Source organism: Chiloscyllium plagiosum, chromosome 2 (genome assembly GCF_004010195.1).
Source record: "Chiloscyllium plagiosum isolate BGI_BamShark_2017 chromosome 2, ASM401019v2, whole genome shotgun sequence".
In the NCBI taxonomy this organism is placed as follows: Eukaryota; Metazoa; Chordata; class Chondrichthyes; order Orectolobiformes; family Hemiscylliidae; genus Chiloscyllium; species Chiloscyllium plagiosum.
In genome coordinates this window covers 94,794,690-94,820,315 of record NC_057711.1, presented here as the reverse complement: position 1 = coordinate 94,820,315, position 25,626 = coordinate 94,794,690, and the positions used below count along the sequence as shown (strand labels likewise).

At 37.8% G+C, this 25,626-nt stretch overlaps 1 protein-coding gene across 12 annotated transcripts in view; it reads right to left on the bottom strand.

The window, feature by feature from the left end:
- Nucleotides 1-25,626, bottom strand: part of LOC122562011 (nuclear factor 1 B-type-like) — a 624,396-nt gene that overhangs the window by 42,053 nt on the left and 556,717 nt on the right. For 8 of the 12 annotated variants that reach the window (XM_043714459.1, XM_043714404.1, XM_043714491.1 and 5 more), the window contains 3 exons: nucleotides 19,836-20,004; nucleotides 16,799-16,884; nucleotides 5,084-5,172 (listed from right to left, as the gene is read on the bottom strand). In XM_043714459.1, the coding sequence (XP_043570394.1) occupies nucleotides 5,084-5,172; nucleotides 16,799-16,884; nucleotides 19,836-20,004 (344 nt within the window). The remainder of the gene's footprint in view (nucleotides 1-5,083; nucleotides 5,173-16,798; nucleotides 16,885-19,835; nucleotides 20,005-25,626) is intronic. The other 4 variants (XM_043714413.1, XM_043714445.1, XM_043714484.1 and 1 more) reach the window with 3 other exon arrangements.

Sequence of the window (25,626 nt, the reverse complement as noted above, 5' to 3'; positions counted from 1 at the left end):
AACATAAAGTCGTATAAAAAAAAGTTCGAATGTTGTCACTTTGTCCCACCTTCTACCTTCTGTAAAACACTTCCAAAAATTATGTACAGTTAGGTGTTTAATAAGTTCAATTACTTATTAATTGGTTATTTCAAAAGTGCAGAGTGCTTCGAGTTTTATCACCCACCCACCTTCCATTATACAAAGGACAGGCAGGGATATTGGATTACTAATCCAATATCAATACCCTGCATTTTGTAATTGTGATTGGCAGCCAGGGGTCCAAGGTGCTCAAGTGGTGGTCGCAACAGTCCATTGGTTGGGATTTTCCCAAGATTGGAACCCAACATTGAATGCCATACTTGAGCAAGTTTGTCTCTGTAGGACTGGCAATACCATTGATACAACTGGCTGGTTCAGAAGCTACCAGGGCAATGAGAAGGGACTTTATCCCTGAGATGATAGCAGAGAGTATCATACGACTGCACTGGGTGTGGGCAGCCTGAGCAGTCAGAGACGTAACTGTGGAGGCAGCCATTACCACTGGAGGCACTCTTCTTGAGTAATGGAGTGTCTATAGACCATGGTTGTTCTTGGAATTTGCCAGGAGGTCGCTTCCTTGCAGTTAGATATCTCTGCATCCAGTAGGTGATGTCCTGCTCAAAATGCCAATAGTCAGCGAATATAGCTGACAAAAGGCCCTTCAATTAGGTAAATTATTTAACTATATTCAGTGGATGGGGGGGGGTGACATAATGGATAAATGGCCTGGTTGTAGGAGTGCATCAAATGGCCCTTCCACTATTTTATATGCTCCCTGCAAGATCTTTCTGAAAGTAGAGTAAATGGTTCCTGGCCAAAAGCCATGATTGATATTCTCTCCTTCTGACAGACTTAAAAGTCACTGTCTGACATACTGAGTGTTTCCAGCATTTTCTGTTTTATTCCAAATTCTTACATTGTTTACCTTAATGCTTTACATCCTCAGCTTTAAAGTTATTTTCAGCATGTGATTGCTCCACTGAGCCAAGGAAAAATTATTTTATTGACTGGAAGTGGTTCAAGAAAGCAGCTCACTATCACCTTCTGAAAGGTAATTAGAGATAGAGAAATAAAATGCTGGCTTTTTCAGTATCACTCAGATTCCATGAATTAAACACAATACGGAAGCGATTATAATGTAAGACATCACTGTCAAATTATATAACCCATAGCAAAGTCTCCTCTGTTTATACATCTGAAATGCTGTCATAAAGCATAAAAGCATGCATTTTGTTATAGATTATCAAGGATGTTGAATGCTTTGATAAGTTTTGTTGCCCTGGGTAATCTACCATCTCAATATCAATGTCAATTTTGAAGATAACTGAACATAAACATTTCCTCTCCATTGGCTCCCAGATTTAAAGATAATTATTCATTAATAATCATGTAAATAAGTTTACAAGGAGAGTGAAGAATGCTTTAAGAAGCTATAAAACAATGTTTTGTGAATTTGTTATCATTTGCTTTGTTAGGCATACTCCTTATCAATTTTAACTTCTTCCCTTCCATCTTTATTTTAGAGGGGAATGCATGTGAAGGAGTTCAGATTGAAAATCTCCATTTACGTTGAGAAAGGTCGCTTTAATTCAACTGTCATAAGACTAAAATTGTTGGTTTTGAATGTTGGCCAACCTAGTGACTGGAATCTATAATTTATATACAGTGAAATCCAAATCTTTAACTGCTGTACTGTTAGATTTCTTAAACTTATACTTTCTTTTTTGAACCATTTCCCATCTTTTACACTCAACCAGCATAGGCAAAATCTGCCAGCAAAATAAAAACTTTAGTAACAGATTTCACACTGTGCTGGGCAATGTCAGTGTTGTATTTTGAATTATGTTGTGTGCTCCTCCTTTCCTCTCCCCCACACAGCCTCTGCCAAAGCCATCTGACAGGAAACTAAAGATTAGGTTTGTCCTACCTCGGGGAACAAAGAGCCCACAGAGCAGTGAAACGGCTTACTGCAGAGCGCAAAGTTTCTAATCCATCTCGAATCTTGGGATTTGCTGGAACTTGTCAATGCAAAGTTGTTTCTTTGCTTTAGCACATGTCTATGGATCATCTTTTTGCACTGTACCGTTCACGTCCACCATTTCCATAAAGGTTAACTTGAAGCACCAAACATAATCGTGTGGAAATTAGACTTTATTGATTGCTATGGTCTATTGTTACCCCTTTTTAAGTCCCTGTAGTTCAAGTTCAATCTGGAATTACATCATGTCTGGTTTCCCTTGGTTACCAGACAGCTTGCGACGTGACCATCATTAGAGAGAGACAAATAATCTTCTCATGCATCAGTTCCTCATCTATTTAAATATAAACCTTTCTCAGAAGCTCACCTCAAGTATGAGGTATTGTTAATGTATGGATTACGGTCTAAATTAGATTATTTAATGGCTTCTTAATGGATTGTTGACTCCCTTCCTCTCATGTATAAGACTGGGTGCCTTGCATCTAAGTTCCTTAGAGGAGCAGTCAAGAAATTACATTAAACTCATATGAAGATCTAATGGATTGTGTAGCTTTTCTTTCTCCCAATTACGCTGAAGTTACATGGCTACAAATTTAAACCATGTCAGCCAATTTTCCTTGCACACAAAGTTTATAATCTATTTTGTTGCACTTTTATACCAAGTGAAAAAAATCTTCTACAATTCTGAATTTTATGAAAAGTAAAAAAAAACACCAAAGTGGCATTCAATTTATATTTTGTCAAAGACTGATTCAAGAGCACAAAAGCAATCTTTTAAGTGTTTCACATACAATTATTGAGTTAAATATCCACCCCCAGAGTGCAGCATGAAACAGCTGCTTCACTGTAAGTTTAATGTAAGTTACTGCGGTAACATAAACTTATGGCAGGAAGTGCTGACCTAGTACATTTGCCAGGATAGTCAAACAGAAACATTTATTTTTTTTCCAAGAGGAAAATAAATAACAGTATTGATGGTACATGCAAAGGATTAACCTTTAAAATACTGTATTGAATTTCCTATTACTCTATATAGATCTATACATTACCCAATATGTATAAGTTTCAACTTACTGGTAAGTTAGAAATATGGAAATGAACAAAACTGAGCAGAGGGCTCAAACTTCCTGCAAAATAGCAAATGGATTGACAGGGGTACTGATGAGGAGTGCAGTCAGAGTGCATTATCATCTGTGAAGGGTAATGTGATTCACAAGCTGAAATAAATTTAAGTTTGGACGAGAGCATTCAAATCTCACTGATCACATATTCACTTTAAACAACATTGTCTCATTGCAATGAACCAAACTGGAATGCACAAGTCAAACAAAATGGAAATAGTATTCACAAGCAAACATAAAACGCACCTTTAACCAGTGGTAACAGGCCTCAAAGTACTGTGTTTGAAGTTTTATAATACCTATACATGACCATCTCTATATAACACAGAATACACACATAAACTCAATGGGCAAAATAAACATAAATTGCCTGAGAGCCAACCAAGAGGCTTTATAAATAGCATCATAGAACTAATACAGTCAATACATAATCAATTGCATGTAATCTTATATTTTTAAAATGCTAAGTTTGCAACTGTGAACTATTACATATTATTTTGTGAATGCATAAGTATTTATTAATAAAGATTTTTCTGAATTTTCTGCATGAGCATTTTTTTAACCATGAACAGACCCTTCATCTGTACTTTGAGTAAAAGCACTCTAGGAGATTATTTTAACTGACTGAGATTTCTAACTTTGCACAGACTTAACAAATACTAGTAATTTGTTTTAAAACTAAATTGAAATTGTAATTTTTAAGACTGCAATATCCCTCTTTGTTGGCCTGCATCTGTCCATTTTCCACATCATTAAATTTTACGCCAAATAGAATCTAATTTTGGCTTCTGAGAGTTACATTAAGTATTTTATTATTCATGCTCTTTCATGAGTACCTGTACATTTTGAAATACATTCATTTGCTTATCTGTGTTGACCGCACAGTTAGTCAGTGTTTACCTGGAAACAACATTTTCTTAAAGTTATACGTAACCTCTAAAGGCTTATTACCCTGTTTTTCCACAGGATTTAGCCAAAGTAGAATCACCTGAGTCATGTACTGCTTATGGCAAATTCAGTAAATTGCATACTCTGAGACCACTGCACGTGCTATTGATTAGGTGCCTGAATATGCACTGCTTGATTAGCTTCTCTGTGTGTTAGTTGGGGTCTTCCCTGATTCAGGATAGCACTGAGAATGTATGTGTCACATGTGCTTCACACACTGGTGCAATACTTTTATCAACATATATGGAACACAGAACTGTGCATTATAGGTACAGACCCTTCGGCCCACAATGTTGTGCCAAATATGATGCCAAATTAAATTAATCCCTTCTGCCTACTCTTCATCCATATCCCTCCATTCCTTGCATTTTCATGTGTTTATCAAAGTCCCTTAAATGTCCCTAACATATCTGTCTCCACCATCATCCCTTGCAGCGCATTCCGGATTCCAACAGGTCTCTGTAAAAAACTTGCCCCTCATATCTCCTTTGAACTTTCTCCCTCTCACCATAAATGCATTGCCTCCACTATTAGACATTTCAACTCTGGGGAAAAGATTCTGACTGTCAATCCTATCTATGCATCTCATAGTTTTATAGACTTCTATCATGTCTCCCTTCCTGCAAAGCCATCTAACAACTAAAAATTGCTTTTCCTAAAAAGAAAAAAAATCAAAAATAACATGACCAGAATTATGAGCACCAAATGTTAAGAAGAGTTTTTTTTTCCATGCTAGCTTTCTTCTGACATAACTTCAGACTTCTTCAGAGCATTCTGAACAGATGTTTTACATTTAATTCTCTGAAGAGGATGGCAGCCATTTTTTTATCTCAAGCTATGTGGGAAAATTCAAAGGATTCATCGTTTCCAAATCCACTGTGCACTCAAAGTGTTAGGAAATTCTGAGGTAGAAACTGAGCGAATAAATTTACGCCGAATAGTTTAAAACAGACTTGAGGCTGGACAACAGAAGAGATAATGCAGTTTCAGATTTTAGAAATATTGAAAATATTACCTTTGCCAAGCAATTCCCAAAGTATCGTCACTGGCACTGGGGTATAAATGCCTGCCGTTTTGATTCATGGTCCAGTCACAAATCCTCAGCTGTCAATTGAAACCTATCAGTGAGATTGGGTATCGGCAGTACCAGACTCGAAGAATACATGCAAAAATTCACTTCCATTAAGAAAGGCATTAGTCTGATTACGATGCAACACAGATTTTAATCCAGAAATATTAGAAAGTTAACTCAATGGTTCAACATTCCAGACAGACAGTGTAAAGGTGAACAAAGGGAAAAATCACTTTCTGTTTTACTTTATTTCCTTAAAGGAACAAAATGTGTCACTAACACTGGCAATTCATTTCTGCAAATCATACCATTGTTTATGTGGTTATGAGGAATTGACACTAAAGCTATGCTGATTTTGGTCTTCAAATCAAACATTTCCATATTTGCCTTTTTCTGCAGCAGTAACACCAAGTAAGATCCCCAAGAGGCAGATTCAACTTCCATATCTGTTTGTAGCAGCTTTTTATAAAACACAGTGAATATGCATACTGTGTGCAACTCCCCCGGTAAACAGTTGAACTTGAATTGTGTGAGAGATGTGTGAGAGACAGAGCAACATAAAAAAGCAAATCATAAAATGAATTTTAAAAATGACAGTGATTATACTTGCTTTAAATATGGAAAAATTCAAAATGCTTATTATTCTAGGAATTAAAGTACTTTACAATAAGTAATACAAATAGGAGATTAAATTTAACATTTAGTTAACAATTAAGAAATATGCATGCACTGTTATGAGAAATGATAATCAAAATTTGTTTGGTCATGAGTACAGACATAATGAATATAATGCAGTAATATTATTAAATAAAGTGTGATGGTCTATTTCCATGCAAGCTTTGGTTGGCTTCTTCAACAAATAGCATGATTTTGCTGAAATTTAGTTATGGTTACAGGTATGTTTGATGCAAGTTTTTCATATTTCAACAATTATTTGGCTCTTCTCCAATGTTTTAATGAATGTTCAGATTCATTTCACACCAACTTTGGCCAAGAAGTATAAGACACTTCTTACAAGAGAAGAAAAAATGTACTTTTCAAACTCAAATTATTTAATAATACCAGAAAGCCTGATCAAATTCACATAAAATGTCCATTCTCATTTCATATATAGTTCATGTTTCATACTTTCGATAAGAATATCATGGTACATTTTAAAGCAAGTCTCTCTCTCACACTGATTGTGTAACACCCACTCATTGTACAGTCATACAACATCATTTTCAGTTTTTTCTGCACCTTCATTCAGGGAAAAGAAGGCATCTGTAAAATTTTACAAATTGCTACAAATCAGTTCTAACCTGAGAATAGAGAACAGAATGTTTAAAATAAAAAATTTAATAGAAAACTAAGTACTTCTCCCAACCAGCATTAAAAACAAAACTGGTTACTTATGCAAACACTCAGCCAAATATTTCTTCATGATTCCCTGTCTCCCAAAAATACTAAAAGTGAAACAGTTACATTAAGTAGGATAAGGCAAAAGCAAAAATTCAATGAAATTTAATTAAAAGTTCCACATGCAAAATGTTGCATCTGGTTATAATAAAACCATAAGTGTTAGATGAGAGTACTGTTTTTAATGGTAAGACTTTTATTTATGTTTTGTATTTCACTTTTCCCTCCTTTAACTGTTGACTCAGATTAAGGTCCAACTGTACAAGAATATTTGGTGAGCCTGGAGTACTGATATGATAGATAATGCATCATGAGCTGTGATGAGTCTGAAGACTGGTCTTCCCTTGCCATTGTCTTTCCAGTTTCAGTTACCCTGCACGGGAGGCTCCAAATGGAGATCAAGTGATTTATGGAGGACAGAAAACCAAAATTTGATTCTCCAAGGATTTTTTTTATACTCTTTTTCTTGACAATCATTCTAACACTCACGCAAAATGAAAAGCCTGCAATATTTGGTAAATGAGACATAGAGGTTTGAATTGTTTTGTATACCTCTAAATGGACCCCTAGTATGAGTACCACATTTATTTTCAAATATTACTGACTTTTCCTTCTGGGCAGTCAGTGGAGTACAAGGGTCAGTGAAATTTGAAACAATAAATATCCTCCCAAGAAATATGAAATAAGAATATGGCCCTGGCATATAACAGAATCACAAAGAGAAACAAACTGATGGAAATAACATCTACTTGTTTATGAAGAAAGTTTCTATTAAATCAAATATGCATATCAAAGGATATTTGCTTTTGTCTTAATATTTCATTGAATTGCAAACTTTTATCTAAGAATGAGATTCTTCCTTGAAAGCAAGTAGAGTAAATCTAAGATTGTTAATACAGCTGCAATCCTATTGCATGGTGTGTTGTATCCTGTTTCTGAGCTAGAAGCTCTAAATTCAAGTCCCACTCTAGGACTTGATGGCCAAGGAAGGTATGTTCATAAAATAATCAAACAGGTTGAGTATTAATCTGAAAATCCTTCCAATGCACACTTAAATCAGTTGGGAAGAGATTCCCTGTCAGCCATTTGGTGGAAGAAATTGGAGTTTCTCCTATCACTACCCATAGCTCCAGGGTACAACATGGAGAACAACATGCATGGAAAAAAATCAATGTTTCAAGAGCAACTCAAGACTCCTGTGTGCTGATAGCTGATGTGGATTAGAATGGTGGCAACTGGAAGGGGTTCAATTCCCTTTCCAGCTAGGTTGGATTTGGGACCTGCCACTTTGCCATAGCAATAGAGGAGGTTATGGTACTGTGAATCAATGGTCTCAAGACGGAGGTGGTTCATATGGATATGCTCAAAAATGATGATGATCAACTTGTGCATGGACATTTAACAATCAAGAGAAAATAGAATCCTTCAATCTAACTCAAAAATGAATTCCTACAATATTTTAATAAATGAATTTTCGATTTAAAACCTTTGTACAAATGCCTCAATTATTATTCTTAAATGCTTGAATCAAGAGTAATTTCAATGCAAGGAGAGCAATTTATACACTTAACTCTATTTAGTGTTTTACTAATTTTAGTCTTGGATAACTAAGTAAGTCATTAATAAGTCTATGACAGGCTTAGGACAGCAAATGGAAGATTTCATATGCTACCCCTTCTCAATGTATCTCAAACTGACCTAATCACTATCGACTAATTGCTCCAAATTTAGCACCTTTTTGGAAATCTTTTTTGGCTAAAGCGCATGGAAGCAAGCTTGGTATCATGAACAAACAGGTACTTTAGATGATCCTGTGTAATGTGCCCCAGAGTTCTTCTAACATAATCAAACTTCTGAATAGTGTTCCTAGCTAACAGCCAGACAAAGGTAAAGCCGAAGCTTGTCTTTGAACTTTATGATAAAAATCTTCAATACCAACTTCCATTGTCAACACCTCTTGCTACAACCACGTGGAAGTAAATGTGCAATCAAATTAAGGAGAACATATAGCGTGCTGCACATTATACATAAAATGAATAGACTGGGAGACAGTTCATTACTTAGAATACTCAGAAATACTTTGCATATGAACTTATTGTATGTAATTAAGAATTTAATTAACTCAACCTGACATCATATGATCCAGGGATAGCAATACGTAGGTGGCAGTAAACCATGCATTTTTAATTCTGCAAATTAAGGGAAGCTGCATTTTGAAATGTTTTATATTTACTTGTATATGGAAAACAAAATTTTGCCACCTTTTATTACTTTTATTCTAGTTTTAATGATTATGCCTAATTGTTATCAATTTGAATGTCTGTTAATTTGTATCATCGTCCAAAGTTGGACACTTTTTAATAATCTAATTGTCAATCACTCTCTGTATATTTTCCTAAGTGTGAAGCAAACTGCAACAATATTATTAGAAATTAGGTAATCTCTGACATTGAAATTGTGTTCCTCTGGGGTTTTATACCTTTGAAAGAAAGGTTTTCCCGATTCTTGACTGGATCACTAGCATTCCTGAAGAAGGGCTCATGCCCTAAACGTCGATTCTCCTGCTCCTTGGATGCTACCTGACCTGCTGCGCTTTTCCAGCAACACATTTTCAGCTGGATCACTAGCATGTTTTGTGTAGCAAGAAGCAAGCACTTTCTGTTCTGATGAATGTTCGCCAGACTCTGCTTTCTTCTCACAGATGTTGTCAGACCTGTTGAGTTTCACCAGCAACTTCTGTTTTGATTATGATCACCAGAATTTGTAGTTCTTGCTTTTATTTGAGTAGCCCTTCACTGTTTGTTTGTTTTCTCTATTTCCTTCAGATGAAACATATGAACAACTTCTCACCTCTCATATCAATACATTTACCCTTATCCTTGGCAGTGGATTTGTTTTAACATAAAGTTATCACTTATAACCTGAGGTACAATAAGATGTGCGATCCTGACTGTCTACAGCAGACTTCCTTTTACTGCTGCAGCTGCCTGTGCTAGCCTATGGTACAATATTGTGGTTTTCTATTGATTGAAAAATCATTAAAGCTGAAAGTCCAACACCTCAACCAGCAGCTAAGCTTCAAAACAAAAAGTTGAGTAAACCAAAGGCAACTCAACAACATAAAAGAATTATGTTGAGTCAAGAAAACAATTGATGAATTCTATTTGGATGAAAAACATGGAACCTGAAAGACAGTTAATTTGGCAATAAATGGTTTTGATGGCAAATGGAAGAATGTGATGAACAAGTTATATTCTAACACTTGGTCATGGCCAACCAAGATCTGATATATCACATCACTAACACTCTGCTATGTATCTACTGTGCTATACCTATGCCACTACTGATGCTGTCTGTGACAGTACAAATTTTGTGAGATTATTCGAAGACAAACAGAATTAATCTATACAATGACAAGTTATACAATCAATTGTACTCTCCGCTATAATGATGTCATCAGTCATATAGATATTTCATAAACCTGCCAGAAACATCTCTAAACAATATCAAGTGATCAGTGCTCATCTAAAAATGCAACCAATTATTGAACCGCACTACTCCAACAGCATAAATATTGTAATTGTTCAACTATAGGTTTAACCCATTAACCTGTGTGTCTTCAACTGCATCTCAATCTCAGTTTGGAGGCTAAACTATCTGCAAACTGTCTTTCTCATCAACAAGAAGGGCCATTAGGCTGTCAGATTTCACTTTTAAATACCTTTTTTTTCTAAAATAGCGATTTATCTGTCAAACAACATCACATGCATAAAGAGTGTGTAGTTTCCTAATGCTGAATATGCATTTTACCCTCTTAAACAGTCCCTACTGCATTGTACTGAATAGGGAAATTTTTTACTTCATTCAAGGTGAATTCTGAAAACAAACATTGCTGGAAGCTCTACCACAGTCGCCTTGGCTTTACAAAGGCTTTGGATGCAGTACACTATTATTTGCAAAGTGAGTTGCAATGGAAAATCAAAACAATCATATTTCAATGAACTTGATTAAACAGAGTATTGCAGGAATCAGCTTTATTTTTCATAATCAGGCTTCCCTACATCAAAATATGTTGTGCTTAGACTGGAATTCAGCTAACAACTTTTGCCGGAGCTTTCATTAACTTAGTCAAAGTCAAGACACATTAGGCAACAAGTAGAAATAAGGCAAGTTATGCATTACAGTGTTTTGTTTTGAGGAAAGTTAGTAGGTTTGAAAGCTTTTATAGAAAGTTAAATGTAAAAGTCAACAAGGGGAAGGGTCGAGAGTTTGGTGCTGGAAAATCACAGCAGGTCAGGCAGCATCCGAGGAGCAGGAGGATCGACATTTCGGCTATAAGCCTTCATCAGGCTTCCTGATGAAGGGCTTATGGCCGAAACATCGATTCTCCTGCTCCTTGGATGCTGCCTGACCTGCTGTGCTTTTTCAGCACCACACTCTCGACTCTGATCTCCAGCATCTGCAGTCCTCACTTACTCCTAGCAAGGGAAAAGAGGAAGGAATGGCTTTTCTTACTAGACAGGATCACTCCCGTACCTTCTAGTGTGAGAAGAATAATGGACATTGACACTTCCTACACTTTCCAATATTGAAATTTGCCTTGTTAAAATCTGCATTCATTGAATATTTCATTAAAAATGTGAATTCCAGCTTAAAGTCATTGCATTGTAACTTCTCTGTAAAAATACTGTCTTGTGCTGGAAATGCAATTTGCCTTTCATATTGTGATTTTTAATGTGTGGCTGTTATTCATTTCTAATCATTATAAATGCACAATTGCTCATTAACCTGACTGCCCAATTAACTACATACACAGACAGAGCAAGCAGTGTACTGATTTCGCTTGTTGCTGTTTCGATGAGTGCAGCAGACCATTTTGTATGTTCTAATTAGTTATACATAGCCAGTGCAACAAGCTGCCACCAACTACCTCATGCTGCTTGATTAAGCATCAAGTCATTGATACCAGACTGAGATCATGACTATGAGTATATGCCAAGATTCAGATTCCCTTCATACAGGCAGATGAAAGAACTCCAAGCAGTGAGAAAACTATAAGCCATGGCCTCCCTTTGTCCATGCATTCTGCTACAAGTTTACATTATTTTGATAAGAAAGTATCAGATTCATCTAGGAACTTTGCAGAGACGAATATAACTATACAAAAGCTCTAAATGAGTTCATATGGTGACACAAAGTTAATAGGATGATCCTACAAAAACACGCATACATTTATTTAGCAATCTAAAAAGGTTTTATTTTGTATCAAATATTGAGTGGAATATGGCAGGAAGTGCATAGTCTCTCTAAACTATATTTGTCCAATTAACACTTTCAGCCATATTATACTTTGTAAAACATTACCATTGAATTTTGTAGCATGGTAGTGCACAGTATGTTTAAAATCAAAGATTACAAACTCACAAAATTAGCAAATATATCTATCCTCCAGTCAGTTAAGCATTTCAGAGCAACATAGCTTTGTTACTAAAACTAAATGATGCATGAAATCTTAAATTCTGCTCATTACAAACCATTTAATGCACTTTTATTGAAATTAAATAACTGTATTAAAGACAGTAAGGAGATAGCTTTCTGACTAAGGCCTTGCTTTGCTTTAACTGTCCACAACTCATCCATAGAAAAATTCCAGGTTTCTTTGGCACTCAAGACACTGAACAATGTCAAAAGAGAAAGTTATTATGGCATGATATCATAACACAGAACTATGGATCACAATCCAGGCAGCCACAACAAACAGAAAAGATTACATGCCCTTCATTGTATATTTTAAGGGTCACCACCTTTTAAAATATGGAGAGTTAAAAGTGTTCTAACGCAGTTCATTCTTCCCATCAGTTTTTTAAAAAAATTCTCTTGGCCAATATGAAATGATGAATCCTTAGATCTACATTGACTCTGACTTTCTATTTTCATTCAATTAATTTTTTTGCTACATAAGTACAAAAGCAATAAGTATCTAACATTCTGAACCATATAAGCAATAAAACTTTCTCGTAAATCATAACCACATCAATATTCTCAAAGATTAACCCCTTGAGCGTCACCTACAGTACAAGTGTCAGCATCCATTTTGTTTCTATTTATTTACCCTAAAGCTCAACTATATCACTGCAGATTATATGCACAAAAATAATCTTTAAAATTAATAAAATAGCTTGATAATTCAATTTTGCATTCTGCATGCTCTTTTGAGTAGATGCAGGAAGGTAAAGATGTTAAAAGTCTTCCACTTAAGATTTTCTAATCACTTAAATTTGAATGAATTTTCAAATGCTACCTGCTGTTAGTACCTTTCATATACTTCTAGTCCATCTACTTTGGACAATTTGAAAAAGACGATTAAAGCATCCTACTTTCTCATAATAATCTGGTTCATTTTAAACACAGAAATTTTGTGTATGGGTCACTGAACTAATAGATTTGCCTGTTTGAAAGTGTTCCACAATATGGAAGGGAGTTACAGTATATTGTCACATTACACTTCATTATGACTGGATACATGAGTTGCATTAATAATAACCAACAAAAAGAATATTGAATTGTCTCTGGATGAGGTGCAAATTATTAAAAGGTCTCTTTAAACCATCGAATGTTCATTAAAATTTGAGTTTGAAAGATTAAAGTGATCAATTTGAAGATATTTGTTTATTTTTGCTCGAGGTTGGGTGAGGTTGTGCATTCTTGCTAGAGGTTGGGGTGAGGTGGGCAGAGTACTGGAGAGAAGAAGGTGCAGAAATCTATTTTAATGTTTCTGTTTTCCTTGGTTACAAGTTGCTTAGTATAGATATTAAACGTTCATGAGAATAGCTCTCAGTACAGCCCTAACTTGTGAGGGTTTAAGATCTTGCTTCTATAGCTCTGTATTCTGCTGCAGCTTTGGAACACTATTTCATTCAAAACAAGATGAAATCTCTGATAACAAAGTTGTCAATTACAAAGTTCCTTTGTGTTTTGGTGTTTATGTGCATATTCCAGTGTTAGAATTAACTTCTTCAGAATCAGTAGGTTTCAAGGCATTGTTAATTTACTGGCATTACTGCTTACCATGCAATACATTCCATAAGATAAGCATGGTCTGAACATGATCAAAACAAATTTGCTAACTTTTCCACTAGAGCATATTTGTTGACATTGGTGAACAAAAGTGCATTGCTACAAACTGTGTTCTTTACCAGTGGGTTTACCAGAATTCCAATGTGAATAAATGAGGGTGGCTCTTGCACAGGTAGAATTCAAGAGAAAAGGTAATGTAATGAATGAGGGAGATGTTTGAAAGATGTTTGCAGGGGTAGAGTGAGGGAGGAACAGTCTTGAATTGAGGCTTTCAGTACCATTACCTCCCTTTGAGTATCATGTACTCAATAATCATAGATTGCTGCCACAGTGGCATCTTTGTCATTACCCTGGAGTTGGAGAGCTTGTCAGACACCCTATGGGAGCCTTTTTAGGAGGAGGCTCGCTGCATCTTGTTTCTCTTACACACTCAATAAACCAGAGGTGGCATTTTCCTGGAATCAAGGACATTGGTAGCGGTGAAGGGGTGTGGGAGACTAGACCTGTCTCCTGAGTGCTGCTGGCCATTCAAAGACCCCAAGATGGAGGCTACCACTTGTGTGACGTGCAGGTCACAAAATTCTCCCCACTTCCAAATGCGACATTCCCTGACCAGTGTTTTTGAATGAGGGGTCCCTTTTGTCTCTCAAACAAACATGTCAAGAATTGCCTGTTATGCCTTTGGCATGGCAAGCCCTCATCTGCATCCAAGCTAATACCAGCTGAGGGATATTGAGCCCCCATTTAGGCATTAATTTGCTTGTTAACAGCCTCAATTGGTAATAGAGTGAGAAGTCTGTCTGGGGTCTGTGTGCTCCCTAACCCCCAGTATCCACTCTCTCATCTGACTAAATGCCTCCTGGCAAAATTTACCCTGGGAGACAGATATAAGATAGTACGAGAAAATCAATCCCTTTATACAAACTAACGTTGAGATATGACTGTCTGCAGATCTGCTTCAACGTCAATTGACCTCATATTTCTAGCAATATTAATATCAGCCATCACCTTTTATTAAAATGCCAATTCGTTTCTCATTTGCTTTTGGTTTGACATGGTCCATATTTTTAAATAAGCAGACTGCAGCTATAGGTCATCACACATCTCTAGCCAGCAATGCAGATATCCACTGTAACATGATAAGATTGAGATGGAAAAGGGACTGGTTGGTGAGGAAGAGCGAAGGGGAGGTTGAGAGAGAGGTGGTGCAAGGAGGGGAAGGATGCAAGGATAACTGGGAGGTTTCAGAGGTGAGGGGAATGGTAAACAGGGAATGGAGGGTTGATGGAGAGGGTGGTTTGTGGATATTGGGGTAAAAAGTACAAAAATGACTTTGGCCTCCAAGCTCAGTCATGGAACTTTGGATACTGAGTGCTGGAGGGCTTTTTTTCTTGCTCTGTGATGTTGGGAGTCTGCCTAGCATGACTGACAGAATGGTGAGTCCTCTCCCTGGTCTTTCATGGATTTCAAAGATTGTATTGAGCATTCCTGAAGCATATTATGAGGATTGGGCCCCAGGACTCTTCCTTATTTCTGGTTCCCAAGCCCTGATTAAAAATTCAACCACAGGAAAAGTGCTAGATAAGCATGACAGTTTTATTTTGAAAGTCTAACTGTTCAAATGGAAACTTAATTCCAAAGAATTAGGAAGGGAATATGCAGACAGTAACTGTAAATAGATATAACAGAGAAGGATAGAGAAACAAAACCACTAATTATTGCTTTGTGGTTTTTGCAGTTGGGAAGAAGTATAATAATGGGTACTCGGTGCATTTTTCTGGCAAAGAGACATTGGTTAAGTGATCATGGACATATCCATATGTTTTCATGACAACATAAGTCATCACCCATAGAGTATTTCCACAATCTACCACAGTAGTGCCTATTAGGTCTGATATTCTAGTTCAACCACAGTTCAAGAAGCTTTGACATTTTAGTCTCCTATTAAAATATTTTCAATGGTATAATATTTTGTTGAATAGTGTACTCCTCATATAGTTTTTACCAATCAGTACCAAAGCTCCACAATAATATGATATGAAGGTAAATTTAATTGATTGTTGAGTGTGACGTAATCACTGAAAAACTGAAAACAGGTGACAGGGATGTTGATTCAACAAAGTCATGAATTCCTGGTCTCCATTCAGATTGGTTTATAATCAGTAATTACAACCGCGGTATATGTTTTGATCAAATTAAGTGGGTCTTATTTAAAGGTTAATGCTTTGGATTGACAAAAAAAAATCTAAAGTCATCATTAAAAAAAATGCCTGTATGATAGCTCTGTGACTTGCATCCATCCTTAATTTTGATTCCTGTTTTCAAAATAGTGACCAGAGCGACACCCAGCCGTCTCTCCCACTCTCAGTCAAAGCACGTTTAATACCATACAGCCCCTTTCTCCTCTAATTTGCTCACTGTAACTGATGACACATTTGTTTACTGTACAGATGGGAATCATTGTTGAGATCTTGGCATAAACTATAAAACTAATGGGAAAATTCTGTGCAGCTGTTGGCTGTTGAGTTGATAATTCACACGTGTGAACAGTCAAGTTTGCTTTTAAATCACACTTGGAAGGATAACTGAGATCATCCTCACTTCAATGAAAGAAAACTGATAAGCTCATGGAGAAAGGTCAATGTTGTAATCTCTCATGGAAAAGTCTTACTTTTCACACAGATTTCAACTCCCCTCAGAAGCGCAAACAAAATTTAATTTGCTGCCAAGCCTAACTGAAGACAAAAAGTGAGACAGTTATGGAAAACAGCATCGCCTCATCTTTTAAGGTCAAAGGGAAAGCTGGCTATTGTGAACCTTCATTTTGAAAGCATTTGCACTTTTAAGATCATTTACTAAATGCAATATTTAATATGCATGTGTCACCACCACTTAGGCTCCCACATCGCACAGCACATTGTAAAACCATTCAACACTGTGGTCAATCATGCAATTGTGAACTGTTATTTAACCTCAGTGAGACAATGGAAGCTAGATTGGCATTTACATGAATTCACATTGCTTTTTCTAAGTATGAAACAGGAGTTGCATGAACTTTGCTGTCTGATTTCACTGTTAGTCGCTTTTCTGAAGTATGAAGGATTGGACCATCAAGACTGTGCTAATGCAATGAATCCAGAACATTCTACCAGTGAGCCAAAGAATAATAAGAATGCTGCCCACCTGCTGCTGGTGGAGGAAGGCTGGGTCCCTGGAGCTGAGTCCAACAAATTGGCGGTTGGTCGGGGGTGTACCTGAACCCGTGTAAGCTGATCAAAAACAAAGACAGCAATGAGATTCAAACAATATTGAATATTTGTATCACTATAAAATCCAAGCCTTCCATTACATTTTAATTCAAAAATTTACACATGGCAAACCTTCAGGTAAGGGGGCAGAACATATTATTTAGCAATTGAGTCAATTGAATCAGTGCTGAGCAAGCTTATTGCAACCCTGAAGGTACAATAGTCTGGATATTGTTCCTGGCAATACAAGCACTAGCTCAAGAAGTCTTTCTTTTACTAGTAAGATTCTTTTCCACATCTGCTATCTTGCTGGAGACATTAACTCATTTTCCTTAATGCATTAGGACCTGCCAAAAAATTTTATATTCAGCAGAGTGTCACATGAACATCATACCCATTAGTTTAATAAAGTGAATTGTGTTCCATTACAATGTGACATGGCTTAATCTATAGGACTGACCTGATGCCCTACATTTCAGTGGATTTTTTAAATGCTTTTGTCATTGTCAGATTGCATTTCCAAATTTCAATCCGCACAACACTTTTAGTTGTTAGATCACAGTGCAATTCAACCTCCAAAAGGTCAAAGTCATTGCCTGTTGTTGTTCCCACTAATCACTGCAGAAGCATCTTCAACGTGAAATAAGGAGCATATCTTCTTTCAGGAAAACCAACTTACTAAACAAAACCGACAGCTGTGATTTTATTTTTTAAGGTTGAGAGGATTGGGAATCAATACATTAGTTTAGTGAGCAATGAAGGAATCAAATGCAACTTTTAAACAAACACTTTTAACTTGGAATATATTGCACCAATTTTGGAAAAAAAACGTTTGCTCTATTCAAACACATAATGACTGAATAATAAGGTAGCCATGTGGGTCACTTTCTTTCATGTATGTCCTCCTTGTTTAATTTTTATTTCTGAATCTCATCTAGCTTTCTAATTTTAACTGAACTTATCAACACTTCTACATCTTGATCAAATTTTAAGGGGTGGTAGTGTGACCCCACATACAGATAAAAAAAAAGGGTCATATTAACAAACGTTATCAAAGGATTGTATGAACTTTAAAGCAGTTTTTAAATACACCTGCCATAATTAGCTTTTACCAATGAATGCAAATTTGTCAAGTGGTTACAGTTTCTTTGAAGTGGGATTATGAGTTTAAATATTTGCTTTCAGATGAGGTTATGCACTTGAAATAAATGTTGCAGTTAAAGTGAAATTAAACTTTGCAATGTATTTGGTAAATGAAAGTTCATTTTTTCATTGAAGTCTGCAAAAGTCACCTAAAACTTTATTTTATTTCAAATTAGTAGTGATCTGAAGGCTCAAAGGGCAGAATTGTCCATTCCTGCTACTACTTCTTATGTTTATACGTTGTCTCTTATTTTTCTGACACCTTGCTTCCTTCCTCAAGCATTGTCCACATATCCACAGGACCTTTGTCAAGTGCTGTATGATTTGATAGCTCTAAGTAGCTAATGATGAAATGTTGACAGTGAAACGTTGGCAGACTTTTCAACTATAGGGAGCATCACAGCGAGTTCCTTGTCTTCACCCGCATCCACACTTACTGCAGTTGTCATTGCATAGCATTGATGAGGAGATGTCATGGTTAATACTTATCTCCCCATCCAAGAACTCTGAGGCCAATTGGAAAGCCTCCAGTCCACCACTGTATGAACAATTAATTGAACTCAGATGGGAGCAAATTACTGCAGATGCTGGACTCTGTACTGAAAACAACAAATGCTGGAGATCATAGTGGGCCAGGCAGCATCCATGGAGAGAGAGCAAGCTCATGTTTTGACTCTACAGTTATGTAGACCCATTGTGATCTCCAGCATTTGTTGTTTTCTGAACTCAGATGGGATTGATCTGTGCTTTTACTCATCTGCACTCCTTAGATAGTCACTGGGTAAATTTGCTGCAGCAGTCATTCCTACTTTAATACAATCTCCCTTCAGAAAGGAAAGAAATTTGCAGAAATTACAAGCTCCTGTCTTGCAAGAAATGTATGTTTTTACTGAATTTAAATCAGAAAACCTCTTATACACATTCATGGTACTAATCTCAACACACAGTAGAATTGCCTAATGGAAGCTTACAGCCAAAGTGCAGAGCTTTAAAAACAACAAAAACAACGCTCACCGTTAATTCTTGGGCACAGAGCAACTACCTGTAGTTTACATGTGACCAGACACGGGTCTGAACAGCTGAGAAGCTGCAAAGGCACAGCAAATCAATTAGTACATAAGTCGCAGCTGTCTAGAGGTTTTCTGTAAAGAAGACATTGTTCTCCTATTTCATTGCTGACAGTCTCCCACGAAACACATTAGTGAGCCTTTGTTAACTTCACCCAGGGAAAGAGATACAAAACATACCATGGCAGTTTAACACAGCTCTTGGGAAAGAGATGGCCAAACCCAGCACGTTCCAACACATCTGATTTTCATCATTAACAATGTCTGAGAGCGATGTCTTGAAATTTGCTGTGATCAATCAAAACTCAAAATACAGTTTAAATTGTTGTTTGCAGCTGTCATAATTCAAATTTGCTGCAATAATTTATTAAAACTGTAAAATCAAGAGTTTAAGTATAATTTATCCAACATTGTCTAGTGTTTAGAAAGGGTCGAAAAGTTAATAGTCAAATAAGTAGCCCTTTTTGAAATCCATCTTTGGTTCATAGTAATTAGTCATTATGATCAAATTGACTTGTAAACTCTTGCCTCTTTTACAGTGTTTGCTACGAGTTAGGTTTGGTTTTAATAAGGAAAATAATTGAGACAGCCACACAAACCAAAAGAAAATATGTACAACAAAATGTATTTAATTCAAAGAAATAGTTTTACGAATATTATTCGGTTTACCTCAGGAGTGTGAACTTTGCTCTTTCATCATGAAGTGGCGAGGGAGTGATATAATTACAGGGATAACACTGCATCTATTTTAACGGTACTTACTGGATGATGAAGATGATGTTGCCTCACCTTCGCTTGATGTAGTGATGGGTTTAGTGTCTGAAGACATGGCAAGTGTCACTGGTCTGGACATGCCATGATGAGGTGAGGGAGCCAGTACTGAAGTAAAATGACCAGGCACTTTGCCCACTACTTGACCACTACTGTTGGGCTGTGAAAAGAAGCACAGGAATACAGTATCACAAAATAGTAGCACATTTCTTTTGCACAGCAGGTATAAAGGCAAAAGCATGTTTTTCAATTGCAGCAATTAAAATGCAAGTGTAATGTTTCAAATTCAGGTAACAATATGTTTTCTGTTAGCTGTGTAATACTTTCATTCAATCACCAAGCCCTGTCTTACCTGAAAGCGTCTTTCAGAAGCTTCCTTGAAAAAAGCCTAACTCTGACTATCTTTGGCCTCCCCTTACTTGCTGTTACTTTTCTATCTCACACAGTTCTGATATTCACTTGTCAAGACTTGGGAATTGCTGGCTGGCCATCATTTGAAAAAATAATGAAGAAAGCATGTGTTGCTACAAAATGGTGTCTTTTAGAAGGTAAAAATTACATACAAGTCATCTACTGGGATAGTAAAGTGTCCCTTGCTCAGAGTGCTGAATGTATTATATAAATATCTTAATAACCAAGTGGCAGATGCACCATCAAATGGCACTATTCAAATATATTCCTTTTGCCAATGTCCAGATAGTCGAACAGTGCAAAGAAAAATTAAAACAAATTTTAGCATAGACCAGTGAATGTACAGTTAAAATAAGCTTGAGAGAGATGCAAATGGGGCTTTCTTGGATGCTGAAAGAGATTACCAAAGAAAGTCCAGTCTCATGGTTTCTCAGGATTCATTATCGATTACTGATATGATTTGCTCGACTGGATTCACTTTGTATTGCTTCCAAGATTCCTACCAGCTATTCACTTTTTAAACCTCGCTGCTTCTTTGATGACATTTTGCACAAACACCATTTGGTTTCCAAACTACCTTACACGAGTCTCAATAAATAGAAGATATTTTCATAATGTCTGTGTGGTTTGTGAATCTCCTTAAAAGTTTTTGTTTTAGCAGCAGGAAAAGCAGGATTGTCGACCGGGGGCTGATGGGAAGGTGAATCACCTGATATAAAAACTTATCTTGAGCGTCAGGGCCCTCCGTTTTTGTTTCAGTAGCAGGAAGAGCAAGTGTGTCGAACGGGGACTGATGGGAAGGTGAAACACTGATTTTAAAACTTCTCTTGAGCGTCGGGGCCCTCCATTTTTGTTTCAGCAGCAGGAAATTCTGGATCGTGTGTAGGCAGAGCACACCCTGAGCAGGAGTGGACACAGGACTGCTGAGTAAGTGAAGTAATATATTTGGGTGATTGTGTTACCCGAAACACTACTTACGTAGTTTCTCCCATCCATCCTCCTCCTCTAATAAAAAAAAGCTTCTGTCCACCAGATTGGTAAGTTAACCAGTTTTTTTTATTTACTATTTTTCTCTTTGGGAATTTAGAATAATGAGAATGATGTTTAGGGCAAGTGAATGTTCCTCCTGCAGAATGTGGGAGGTAAGGGTTACGATGAATATCTCAGCTGACCTCCTCTGTAGAAACTGCAACCAAATCTAGCTCCTCGAAAACTGCATTAAGGAACTGGAGTTGGAGCTGGATGAACTTCAAATCATTTAGGAGTCGGAGGGGGTTATTGAGAGGAGTTACAGGGAGATAGTCACAACTCAGGTGCAAGAAAGAGGCAGATGGGTTACTGTCAGGGACAGAAAGGGAACCGGCAGGCAGTGCAGGGAAACCCTATGGCCATTCCCCTCAATAACAAGTATACTGTTTTGGATACTGTTGTGGGGGGAGGACTTACCAGGGATAAGCTATGGGGTGCAGGTCTCTGACACAGGGTCTGTCCTTGTTACTCAGAAGGGAAGGGTGGAGAGAAGCAGAGCATTAGTCATTGGGAACTCCATAGTTAGGGGGACAGATAGGATGTTCTCTGGGACTGAGAGAGACTCACGGATGGTGTGTTGCCTCCCAGGTGCCAGGGTTAGTGATGTCTCGGATCGTGTTTTTAGGATCCTTGAGGGGGAAGGGGAGCAGCCTTTTGTCGTGGTCCACATAGGCACCAACGACATAGGTCAGAAGAAAGGTGGGGATCTAAGGCAGAAAATTCAGGAAGCTAGGGTGGAAGCTGAGTGTAAGGACAAACGAGTTGTTATCTCTGGTTTGTTGCCCGTGCCATGTGCTAGTGATGTGAGGAATAGAGAGAGAGAGGAAATGAACACATGACTACAGGGTTGGTACAGGAGGGAGGGTTTCAGACACCTGGATAATTGGGGCTCATGGCAATTTAGCATGGCCAACTCACCTAACATGCACATTTTTGGACTGTGGGAGGAAACCGGAGCATCTGGAGGAAACCCATGCAGACACGGGGAGAACATGCAAACTCCACACAATCAGTCGCCTGAGGCAGGAATTGAACCCGGGTCTCTGGCAGTGTGAGGCAGCAGTGCTAACCACTGTGCCACCGCCCATTATAGTAGTGGGAAGTTGTGTGTGGAGTCCGATGAGATAGGGAAAGCACTAATTGATTATATTTTGTAAGCATCACATTGGAAAAAGACAATGTTGTCGAGGAGAATACTGAGATCCAGGCTCCTCGACTAGATGGGATTGAGATTCACAAGGAGGAGGTGGTAGCAATTCTGGAAAGTGTGAAAATCCCCTGGGCCGGATGGGATTTATCCTAGGATTGTCTCTGGAGTCAGGCAGGAGACTGCAGAGCCTTTGGCTTTGATCTTTATGTCGCCATTGTCTACAGGAATAAAGCCAGAAGACTGAAGGATAGCAAATGTTGTCCCCTTGTTCAAGAAGGGCAGTAGAGACAACCATAGCCTTACTTTGGTTGTGGGTAAAGTGTTGGAAAATTTTACAAGAAATTGGATTATAATCATCTAGAGAGGAATAAGTTGATTAGGGATAGTCAACATGGTTTTGTGAAGGGTAGGTCATATCTGACACACCTTATTGAGTTCTTTGAGATGGTGACCAAACAGGTGGATGAGGGTAAAGCAGTTGATGTGGTGTATATAGATTTCAGTGAGGCATTTGATAAGGTTCCCCATGGTAGGCTATTGCACAAAATAGGAAGGCATGGTATTGAGGGTGATTCAGCAGTTTGGATCAGAAAGTGGCTGCTGACAGAAGACAGGGGGTGGTGGTTGATGAAAAATGTTCATCATAGAGTTCAGTTACTACTGGTGTACTGCAAGGATCTATTTTGGGTCCACTGCTGTTTGTCATTTTTATAAATAACCTGAATGAGAGCATAGAAGGATGGGTTAGTAAATTTGCAGAACACTAAGGTCGGTGGAGTTGTGGATAGTGCTGATGGATATTGCAGGTTACAGATGAACATAGATAAACTGAAGAGCTGGGCTGAGAGTTGGCAAATGGGGTTTAATGTGGAAAAGTGTGAGGTGATTCACTTTGGAAGGAGCAACAGGAATAAAGAGTAATGGGCTAATTGTAAGATTCTTGGTAGTGTAGATGAGCAGAGAGCCCTTGGTGTCCATGTACATAGATCCCTGAAAGTTGCCACCCAGGTTCTAGCTCAAAATGTGTTGCTGGAAAAGCGCAGCAGGTCAGGCAGCATCCAAGGAACAGGCGAATCGACGTTTAGGGCACAAGCCCTTCTTCAGGAATCGACGTTTCAGGCACAAGCCCTTCTTCAGGAACCTTCAAGGGCACAAGCCCTTCTTCAGGAAAAATTCAAGGATTCCATCCAGGTTATAGGGTTGTTAAGGAGGCATATGGTGTGTTAGCTTTTATTGGTAGAGAGATTGAGTTTCAGAGCCATGAGGTCATGCTGCAGCTGTGCAAAACTCTTGCGTGGCCACACTTGGAGTATTGTGTACAGTTCTGGTCAGTGCATTATAAGAAGGATGTAGAAGCTTTAGAAATAGTTCAGAGGAGATCTACTAGGAGGTTGCCTAGTATGGATGGAATGTCTTATGAGGAAAGGCTGAAAGACTTGAGGCTTTTTCATTACAGAGAAGAAGATTGAGAAGTGACTTAATTGAGACATATAAGATAAACAGAGGGTCAGATAGGGTGGGCAGTGAGACTTTTTTCCTCAGATGGTAATGGCTAGCACAAAGGGACATAACTTTAAATTGAGGGGTGATAGACATAGAACAGTTTTCAGAGGTAGTTTCTTTGCTCAGAGAGTAGTAGGGGCATGGAACACTGCCTGCAACAGTAGTAGATTCGCCAACTTGAAGGGCATTTAAATGATCATTGCTAAACATATGGCTGAAAATGGAATAATATAGGATAGATGGCTTCAGATTGGTTCCACAGGTTGGTGCAACATCGAAGGCCGAAGGGCCTGTACTGCGCTGTAATGTTCTATGTTCTATATGTGGAGAAGATGTCTCCACTAGTTGAAAAGGGATTACCCTTTTGAACTAAGATGAGGAAGAATTTCTTTGCTCGAGGGTGGTGACTCTTCTGCAGAGGGCTGTGGAGGCCAAGTCATTGAATATATTTTAGATAAAGATAGATAGGTTCTTGATTAGTAAGGGATCAAGGCTATAGAGGGAAGGCAGAGGAATGGGTGAAAATGGAATAGTGTAGGATCGATGGCTTCAGATTGTTTCCATGGCTCGGTATATCATGCCACCCCATTCTTTCACTTCATTTCAGAGCTTTATGATGATTTGAAAACTTTTCTGCCATTCCCAACATTGAATTTTTGATTAGGATTTGTTTTGATGCTGAATATTAGTTGAGATATCAATCTGTGAATTATATAGCACATCTCCTTCTTCAGGCCAAAATGCAATGCAGTTGGGTTTTCAGAAAATTGGCCTCAAACTGAAAGGTGACAAAGAAAAACTCCTTTTTACATAGCGAGCAGGAAATACGGTGGTGGTGTGGTGGTCATTGCATGAAATGTGGGCTTCAAATGGGAATAAGATAAACACATGAAGGAAGACAATTTGTGCTAGAGAGGAATGTGCAACTAGCTAAATCATTCTTGGTGAGAGCTGGCACGGGTATGAAAGATCCAATGGCCTGTAAACTATTCTATGATTTTATGATTAAAAATATAATACAAAATGTAATGGATAATATGATGAAAGCTGAGTAATGGATCTACATTAATATAATTTTTAGAATATGGCATTACAAGCAGATGGATTATGATTACTTCTTTTCTTAAAAAGAACAAGATCAAAGTCTTCCCAGAATAGAGTATAATTTGCAGCACTTGTGAGAAAGGAGTTGACTGTACACCCGTGTGATGCTAATGGAAAGATAAGTCTCACGTCTGTCGTCTGCAAGGTGTTAGAAAGGATTTTGAGGGATAGAATTTATGACCATCTGGAAGAGCATGGCTTGATTAAATGCTGTCAACACGGCTTTGAGGGGGGTAGGTCATGCCTCACAAACCTTATAGAGTTCTTTGTGGATGTGACTAGAAAAGTTGATGAGGGTTGAGCTGTGGATGTGGTGTATATGGACTTCAGCAAGGCATTTGATAAAGTTCCCCTTGGTAGGCTCATTCAGAAGGTCAGGAGGAATGAGATTCAGGGGAACATAGCTGCCTGGATACAGAATTGGCTGGCCAACAGAAGACAGCAAGTGGTAGTAGAAGGAAAATATTCTGCCTGGAAGTCTGTGGTGAGTGGTGTTCCACAGGGCTCTGTCCTTGGGCCTCTATTGTTTGTAATTTTGGATTACTTGGATGAGGGGGGATTGAAGGATGGATCAGCAAGTTTGCA